Genomic DNA, 10449 nt, shown 5'->3' with positions numbered 1-10449 from the left:
ATACTATATATATATATATACAGATAGATATTAAACATGTCACACGTTACGTCATGACTAGCACTTGTGCAACGCACCACTGCAGTAGTATATGCAAATCTTATTTAAAGTACCGTTAACTCTATGAAAATTAGGCTTAAAGAACAGTTTGCTTTGTTTATTGTTCTGCTTGAGATTCACGCAGTTATTGTGTTTTGGAAGAAAAACGTTTTTAAGAACTTGTTCAATTTATTATTCATGTGATATTTACTTTTTTTGGCTTAATTAGAGTTTCTTTAACATCTTTTCACTAGTTGCCATGGGATTTTTGGAATATAAATTTGATTGTTTGTATTTAAGCATAAAGGATACCCAATGGGATATATGCGCTGTATCCAGATTTTTAATGTATAAGCTCTCAAGCTAACCACAGAGGCACTGGTGGGCATATATGTTTGAAGTCTGCATATCGTTAATTTTCGTTATGCAGAACGTATGGGGTGTAAAAATTGAGTTACTAAATATTTTCATTTATTCACAATGTGACAACTGATAAGTATTGAAAAATAAACATTTTGATTTTAAAAATGCAAGCTTGATTAAACGTAAAACCTTTGTAAATAGGACATCGGGTACAAATAGTATTTGTTATTAACTTCATTAAATATATATATATATATATGTCTTTATTAAGTTGCAATTCCACTGTTAAACTAGAAAATCCCCCAAAAAATATTATCCAAGAAAATCTCTGTTTCGTTTCAGAAAAAGAAAAAAAAATAGCCACAGCTTTCCTATCTACTAACTTTAATTTCTTACAGGACGAAAGTAAGTTTCGCGTTTTTATCTGAAACTTACCAATGTACAAATATATGTACACCCAAGTCTGGAAGCTTATAACGTTAAAAACTGAGTTTTGATACTCACGGTGGGCATAGCACAAATAGCCCATAGTGTATCTTTGTGCTTAACAACAACAAAATTATGTTAAACCTATCCCCTATATATTCACGCAGTCATATCATCGTAGTTTACGTTTGGTAGTTCCTTATGTAATGGAACCAAAACTGGAGATTAATATTGTATTTTGAACATTTACACAAGTTTTGGTATTGAGTCCCCCCCCCCACGGTGGTACAGCGGTATGTCTGCGGACTTACAACGCTAGACACCGGGTTTCGATACCCGTGGTGGGCAGAGCACAGATAGCCCTTGTGTAGCTTTGTGCATAATTAAAAACAAACAAAGGTATTGAGTTATTATGACTGTTTATTATTTGTGCTATTGTTTGATTGGTTAATCTCAACTAAAACATTCGTTTAATACGTATGCAGTCACACAATGTGTAAATTCCAACGTCACTTAAATTCAGATATCCTATTTCACATAAGAAAAAGTTGCGTTTTATAGCAACCTACATCATCATTTTGTCTATTGCGTATTAGTACTGCACCAAGACCCTAAAAAGTGGCTTATCTGTGGGGTTACCCTATCCGGTAGAGTAACATTTATAGCCGTACATGAAATTAAAGCTTAGAATGTCCGGAGTATGAAACTTGATGCAGCAAGTTATTTCGATTTCAGTTACAGTTAATTAAAGAGGGTAGATTTAAAAGCAAATTTGCACTTACTTCTTCACATGCTGATTATTATATCAAATGTTCCGGATCAATATATCGAGTTGGAATGATATTATTATCATTCAGGATTACTAGAAAGCGTTTTTCATACTAAATTTTTAAGCTATCTTCAGTAGCTGCAAATACGTAGGTGTATTTTTAAATGTAACCCATACATTTCTCTTTGTTAATTTATCCCGAAATAATACTTCTTCGACATCTTACACTTCATGTCGAAAAGAAACCGCCTCTTAAATAACTATTCTCCTTGGAAAACTCACCTGCTACTACAGGCCTGTTTAAAGAGGATGAGTCTAATCTATCCACTGACAAATATATTTTTGCAAAGGAGTGAAGATTTGTTTGCGATGTTTTCACTGTTAATGGGCATGTTGTATTTCAAGTGGCTCTAGTTTCAAAGTTGACAGAGAAAGTGTACTTGAAGATCGCGGCAGGTAAGTACATGATTCACACACAACTTACTGTTTTCATTCTACATGCTCCTTTCTAAACCAAATAAGAATTGCATTTGCTGCTTACCAATCAGATAGTACTGAGAATCAAACAAGGAAGCACTTTCGATCTGTATATCATGTGTACAATGTTCACGTATATGGAGAAGTGCCTAAAGATTGGAAACAGCTACTGGAAGATGATGAGACCAATAGTCTCGCCAGATGCTATAATTGGTACATTTGTGAAAATGATAGTGTCAGGATTAATCAAAGCCAGTCATTTTATGTCAGTGATTGGAAAGGATTAGCAGTAGTGAAAGCCATGGTTGATGGTTGTCGCAAACGTTCTTCACCTTAACTCCAACCAGGAGAGGTAAACACACTACATGCAGTTGATTTAGCAAATATTGGAGTCAAATCAATTGTCGTGACGAATCCTGACACTGATGGTTTGACCTTACTGCTTTATTGTCGAACTTCAATCAGTGCTAACCAGATCTACATGTCATGCTTCTTTTAGGAGTCACATTCCGGTTCATACTCTGTATGAGAAAACTGGCTGCTGTTCAAATGAAAATAACACTCAAAGTGTATTGTATCAATAGTTTTGATGCTCATTCCTTGGATACAGCAAGAAAACCTCCCTCCGTGTATTTACTCAAAAGGCTGACCAACTATGAGACTGTGCAACGCTTGGAAGCAGATCCGAATTTTCTGCTAATGAATCAAATGCTACCACCGAGTTTGTTGGGTTTATCTACAGAAAGTAAATTAAACATCAGCTAATTTGTTGATGCTCGAAAAATCTGCCAAAAAGTAAGTACAAACCAGTTCATTAATCTGAAGGTGCCTTCAATCTACATTCTTGTGTGCAGGTTTTCAGCTATATGTATGGCACAGTCCATTTAAAGCAATTCGTCAGATCCTTGATCAAACGAATTTTGATTTCCAGAGGGATTAAAATGGTGGGATATATCCTCAAATGATGAAACGGTATGCTGTTGTTCCTAAACTACAAAAAACTTGATATGTGATTGCCATCCAAATGCCTGCAGTCTGGTTGAATGCACTTGCATACTGTATGAACAGCCCTGCACTGCTGCGGGCATGTGAAGGAGTGCTTGTTGTACAGATGACAATCTTGAGGCATATTTTAATCCAGTGACAGTACGTGCCCAATAGTCTGCTAATGATGCAGACGAAAGTTAATAAGACGACAAATGTTTTCTTAAGTGCTGAATAATAAAGTGTGTAGTTGGTTTTATAGTAAGCAGTGAATGACATTTTTGGCTTGTAAAGGTTCCTAAGAAGAAAAGTTTGAGATGGAAAACCTTTGTAGCAATTATGTCAAACGTTTACAGGTATGTTTGTAATTTTATTATACAGAAATTGTTAGCATTATTTTTATCGTGCAACATTGGTTTTAATCATTTGTTTGTAACTTGATACTTATATTTCCATATGTGATTACTGTCCAGTATAACAATCTTTATATCATAAATACATAGACTAAGGTGGTTAGTTATTTTTGTTTACATTTAATTGTACTGTGTTCCTGTGAAAACAAAGTTGTATCTCGCTGATGTCAATTAATCGTGATTTTGAAAGTTTCAAGTCTAAAGATGTACAAGAAAATACTGTAAACCTGATAATAAGTGTACAAACATAGTTTCAAACTAAATGCTTAATACCTTTCAGTTCCGTAAATCAGATATTTTTTCTGAAAATTACAATTAAATGATTATATTGTTATCAGAGTAAATGTGTGTTTGATTCATGGTTTAGCAGAATTCGCAAAAATGTATATATAGGGTACTGGATTTTGATTGGCTGTCCATGAACGCTTAATAATAATAGATTGACGCACTCTCATGATCAAGTTTCATAATCTGATAGGCCCGGCATGGCCAGGTGGGTAGGGCGCTCGACTCGCAAGTTGAGGGTCGCGGGTTCGAATCTCCGTCCCACCAAACATGGGGGCGTTATAATGTGACGGTCAATCCCACTATTCGTTGGTAAAAGAGTAGCCCAAGAGTTGGCGGTTGGTAGTGATGACTAGCTGCCTTTCCTCTAGTCTTACACTGCTAAATTAGGGACGGCTAGCGCAGATAGCCCTCGTGTAGCTTTGCGCGAAGTTCAAAACAAACAAACATAATCTGATATGCTAAACTTTCATTTCATATATGATACCAAATGCTGCTATGCTCAGTAGGGTACCCTTCTCTGGAGCACTGTATATTGTATAATTCAATGCATTACGAACATAAGGAAAAGCAACTGATACACTTACTACAGCTAAACGCTTTAATGTTACCAAATAACAGAAATAACACAAAAATTAGCTTAAATGAACACTAACTTGTATATATGTATATAGATGAACACTAACTTGTATATATATATATATATGAACAATAACTTGTATATATATATATGAACAATAACTTGTATATATATATATATATAGATGACACTAATTACCTTATTGAAATGTGTCGAACAGGTAAAATTATTATTTTAACTTCTGAGAAGAAAGAGTTACAGCACGAGAAGTGGGCGTTCTAATCTAGGTTTATTGATCACGGCCTTCACTATGAGGTTATTGTCGTTAATGTGCAGTCAGTCGGGACGCTGAATATAATCTATTAGTTCATTTGTACACTATATATATATATAGGTCAGTGGATTATCGCGTTGATTGTATCTAATTTACCAATGCTCGCAGTCTGGCACGGCAACAAATTGTTTCCCAAGGAGACATGATCTCAATAATATTCGAGATTGTTCTCTTCCAAAAAACGGGATAATAATTTTGAGTATAAAGAAATAAAACTTTCAAATATTAACGATAAATGGTCCTGTTGAAAGTAAATTCGCAAGACGGATAATTTTTATAACGTTATGAGGTTTATACATAAATTCAAATCTCACAGAAGAAAAGCAAAAGTATAAATTCACATCACACATACCTGCAATAGGTATAAAATTGGAGTAAGAAAATTACGGAACTAGCAACCAAAAGAAGTTGGAGATATCCAGTTTCTTCAATTAACTTCCAAATCGCCAGGCCCGGCATGGCCAGGTGATTAGGGCACTCGACTCGTAATATGCGCGAAATTCAAAACAAAACAAACAAATCCAAATCGCCTGTAAGAAATAGTTATGGAGGCAACTGAAGAACAATGATAAAAAGTTGTAAAGCCGGGACACTTAAAACCAAACCGCACCCAGATGACCTGTTAATTTACTTCCATGTCCAGCTGTGAGCCACAATATCCATTACAAAATAAGAAATCTAAAAAAAATAGATTACAAATCTCAAATGTTCTCCACCCTTTAAATGAGATGACGCATCCACCCATCATTCAACAACAGAATATACATATGAATATTGCAATAACATATTGAAACTACACTAACCTATATTAGTTCCTAGGTGGAATAATATTTTCGGTCTTAATATTTTTTTTAATATTTTTAATAAAATTATTCAAGATTCAATGAGATTTTTAAAAATCAACGATCCAAAATTGCCAGATATTCCATCCAGAGTCACTTTCATGTTTCTTCAAAGTATTTTCGTTTATTAAATTTACTTGCCTATATCCGTCCTGTGATGACTTAGCTGTGAGTTTGAGGGCTTATAAAGCTAAAAGTAGGAGTTTCATCCCTGCGATGGGCACACCAGAGATAGTCCACTGTGTAAATTTGTGGTTAAAGATCTACAAACACGCATATCTCTCTGGATAAGCTTCTCAAAGTCTTAAAATGTGCCCTTTAAAAAAAAGTAAATATTCCCCTCCCTTTAATAACATTGATTAAACTTTCTAACGAGAGCTTTCAATTTCGTACTCTCCAGCCCAATGAGAAAATTGCGGAAGTCGATAAAGAATTTACGTAACAAAGTAGAATCGATGAGATGCAAATCACTGATTTGGCGTTTAAGCATAATATGGACAATCAGTGGCAACACTTGCCTTGTTCAACAGCTTCTCGTTACTATGCAACCAAACAGAAAAAGAAAGCTTACATTGGTGCTAGATAGACTTTTGTTTTGCACCATTAGTCACAAGACTGAGTCTAGTTCTTTCAAATTCCATAAAAAAGGACGTTTTAAAATGAATATTTATTTATCATATTCATATTTTTCTATCTACCATTTGCTGAAGAAGAAACACTTTTCTTTATGAAGTACTTGAATGAATGTTTTTTTTTTCTTTTAATTTTATGATGAATTTTATGTATTAGATTTATCTGAGTAATTAGCATATGCATCTGCAGGTACCAGTATATATATATATATATGAATAAACATATACATTTTATTGTAATTGCAACACAGACGTAGTAAATTGGCTGTAATTTAACCGATACTTTATCATCCGTATAAAGCACTGCTTCTGATTATATGAAAATACAGTAATAATGAAAAGCTTCATAAAGATATTCGTGCAATATTTAAAATCGTACATTTATTATGTATCATGAATCGAACATAGCTTCAGTAATACTGTATTGTTGTTCTTGATTCCTGTAATTGTGTAGTTTAACTGAGATCCTGGTAGTTATGAAACTTATAATTATACATATTAAGAACAAAATGCGGCAATTGTAAGCTTTCATTTTACTCATTATTTTCTATTTCATCACTGAATAGCCGGCTTCGTTTACCTTAGTTATAAATGTTACAGTAATAACATAGATTAAAATCTAGACCGCAATATTTAGATAATACAAACTATCAGGCCTCTCAAAGTCTCATTTCGGATCTAATAATGATTAAAACGGGAGATTACGACCAATCAGATCGCAAAACAAACTGTAATGAAAGATCTGATCATGTTTGAACAAACAAAGACAGTAAAACAAAGTAAATGAAAAATGAATAAATGACCTTCTTGTTCAAATAACGTTAATTTCTCCAGCAAATAAGTATTGCTTGTGAATATGTTCGTATGTGAAATTATGATACTACTTTACTAACAATACAAATTCAAAAAAAAAAATGTCTTTAAAGGTTAAGTAGAGATCAAACAAATCAATCCTGAAAATGTGAACTTGTTAAAACACATTTTCACTAAGGGTAACTTATCCGGTAATTATAAGAGTTGTCTTAGGATAAAATATTTATAAGTGTCATGTTTAAAAAGCCTTATCGGTAAACAATGTGGTCGAACTTTATCTTCTGTTCAAGTAAAATGAGATGTTTTATTTTATGAGCTATTAAAATCTATAATGCATCAGTTGTTTCTTTTAGTAAAAACATTTAAATTCAGTTGTATTTTCATCATTATGTTTAGCTTTATAAGGTTCCAAAGATTATATAATTTAATCTATTAATTAATAATTTTCATAGAAGTGTTGATTAAAACATCATGGACTTTAGAGATACATATATTGGCTTCAATACTTCCTTTGTTGGCTTAAGCCTGTGATAACGTTCGAGTTTTATAGACGTTCAGTAAAGAAGAAAACGAATACATAAAACTAACGAAAAATTCAAAATTCCAAAGTTAAAATCGTATTATTTTTTTTTTCCAAAATTTACATTACTCTTTCTGCGGCGTAATTTCAAACAACGGTAAGCTTCGTAGTAACTCTTAAAACTCTCTAACTGTTCATCAATCCATTTCATTTCTAACATTACATGAAACAAAAGTAACGTAAAAGTGGTTGGAGTTATAGAATTTAAGCTTATGAATAAGATACACAGTAATGCGATTTTACAGAACAATCCGTGTACTGACTAAAATTGATAGGGGGTAAAATGGTAAGGCTGCCATTTTAGTAAACAATGATTTCAATTTACTTTGCTCGCCGATTTACTCTAAATAAAGCAAAGAACAACAATCTGCACGATATATGCTCCAGATGACATATCCTCAGAGTCTCACGTAACACGCGAATTCCATTTTCAATAACGTTACTGCTGTCTATGTAAACCGAAAAATTTGTTGTTATTTTCGCTTCAAATGAGTTGCATGTAGCTAACGTTGATTGTGAAGCTTTTTTCCAAGCAGGTTTCATATATTTAAAAATGATTAATGCACGTATATAGACAGCCAATTTTTCTGAACTGTGTAATATACGCGTGTTTCTTGATGTTTTTGCGATGGACTACCTTTTCTTTCTGAATTTAAAAATTATTTGGTCCTATATTGCATGTGCTACGCAGCCCACGCCGTGTTTCTGAACGGTACGCTATATTTAGTCTGTTTTCTAATCGTAGTGTTTTTTTTACTTAATAAATTTCGCATAGTAAAATAATTATATTACTAAAAATGTAGAAAGTAATCACTCTATAATATTAGTGAAAACAATTTTTGGGAAGAGCCGTAACTGTAGTATTTGTGTTAGTCATATTCATTCCGTTTGCAACCTATATTCAACATTAATTAATCACTTTCGTAGACAAAAAAAAAAAAAAACAATACAAAAAACTGTAAAGAACTATTTAGCTGTCCATAGCTAACCGATAATAACTTTTCGTAAGATTATGAATAATCTATGTTTTTTTCTAAGCATTTAATGGTGTTTAGGGAATGGTACCTAATGGCTCAGCGGTAAGTTTTAGGACTTATAGCACTAAAACTCGGGATTTGATTCCTGCGGAGAGAACAGTGGAAGTAGCCTATCATGTAGCTATAATTGAAATATGTTTTATCTTTTATGGTTTGTTTTTTTTGTCTTTTTTTAACTAAGAATGGATAGCGAAAGATTAGTGCACTAATTGTGCTCATCGGGTTTATGTTAGAGATGAAAAAGAAACCAATTTAATTCCTCTTAGTCGCTCCTCATCATCTTACACTGAAGTACGATTAAATACAGTTACTCATGAACGTACCGGCACGTCATTGATATACCACCGCAAAGTTGCCGCAGGTTTCGATTTGGCTGAACTACAATTCACTGAGACAGTATCTCCAATCCTGTACTTTCCATTTTTTCCTGTTATCTTGGGAGCTTCCGCAGGTAGAGCTAAAATACAGTAAACAAAAGTTTAGTGTTAAAACAACAACAACAACAAAAAGCGAAAGAGTTTCTTGAACGATATAAACTACTTATATTCTTGTTTTAGCAGAAGGTGTAGGAAGCATTTTCTGTTTTACACCATAAAAAAATAAGAAAAAAGAATGTAGTAAATATCCTCTTGTGTATCCTGAATTTATTTAATGTTGATCTGATGTGAATATATTAATTAATTGCTGCTTAACCTAGGACACTGTTTTGCTAAATGAGATTTTAACTCATATTCAGTTGTGTACATCAAAAGAGAAACTGTGGCGAAAACTGTTTATTTACAACGAAAAGTGTACGTAATGATACTAATTATTACTTGGAAAGAAATACGTTTACGTCCTGGGACAAAACGGCGTTAATTACAATTTGAAATGAGATGTCTACATGACTTAAATTCTGGTGGGGGCGCTAGTAACAACTTGTAATGAAATGTATGGTTTGTTTGTTTGAAATTTCGCGCAAAGCTACACGAGGGCTATCTGCGCTAGCCGTCCCAATTTAGCAGTGAAAGACTAGAGTGAATGTAGTTAGTAATCACAATAGTGCGATTGACCGTCACATTATAACGCCGCCACGGCTGAAAGGTCGAGCATGTTTAGTGGAATGGGAATTTGAACCCGCGACTCTCAGATTACGAGTCAAGCGCCCTAACCACCTGGCCATACCGGGCCTAACAATTTGCTATCTGTGCTCTGCCCACTATGGTTATCGAAATCCTGTGCCACTGGAGGGGGGGGGGGCAAAATGAATGGAACGCATGACCTGGTACACGGTAGTTTTAAGTGTGATATTAAAGACTATTCTTGCCATAACATTTAAAGCAACTGTGACTGATAATTTAAAACTGCAACTCTTTGAAATCACATTATCACATATATGTATGAGTTGTTGTTTTTTCTCATTTTAATTATATATTTTACGAATGAATTAGACATAATAATAAAAACAGTTTACGTCATGCTGGAATTAGTACTTTGAAAACATAAAAGGAAGATTTTTTGAATTATATATAAATAGTTAAAAACTACTGTTTAAAATGATATTTTTTCTAAGAGTTTGACTGGCACTAGAAATAATATTTTAGATAAACTGGTAGAAGAAACTAACCCTAACGCGATTCTTATAGGCATCTTTTTTCTTTTTTTTTTACAAAATAGATGTATTATGGGTGAGTAAAGTTTAATTAGGGATAAAAACAATGATATAATTAAAGTTTAATTAGAGATAAAACATTGAGATAAGTAAAGTTTAATTAGGGATAAAAACATTGAGGTGAGTAAAGTTTAGTTAGGGATAAAATCATTGAAGTGAGTAAAGTTTAATTAGGGATAAAACATTGAGATGAGTAAAGTTTATTTAGGGATAAAAACATTGAG

The 10449-nt window shown here is 33.3% G+C and overlaps 1 protein-coding gene across 2 annotated transcripts in view; it reads right to left on the bottom strand.

Moving 5' to 3' along the window:
- The window catches only part of LOC106471896, a 186491-nt gene that overhangs the window by 13979 nt on the left and 162063 nt on the right, over positions 1-10449 (bottom strand). For both annotated transcript variants that reach the window (XM_022401358.1, XM_022401365.1), the window contains one exon: positions 8898-9031. In XM_022401358.1, coding sequence (XP_022257066.1) covers positions 8898-9031 — 134 coding nt within the window. The remainder of the gene's footprint in view (positions 1-8897; positions 9032-10449) is intronic.

This window comes from Limulus polyphemus, unplaced genomic scaffold (genome assembly GCF_000517525.1).
Source record: "Limulus polyphemus unplaced genomic scaffold, Limulus_polyphemus-2.1.2 Scaffold116, whole genome shotgun sequence".
Taxonomy (NCBI): domain Eukaryota; kingdom Metazoa; phylum Arthropoda; class Merostomata; order Xiphosura; family Limulidae; genus Limulus; species Limulus polyphemus.
Note: the sequence above shows the minus strand (reverse complement) of the source record. Positions and strands in the feature narration are given on the sequence as shown.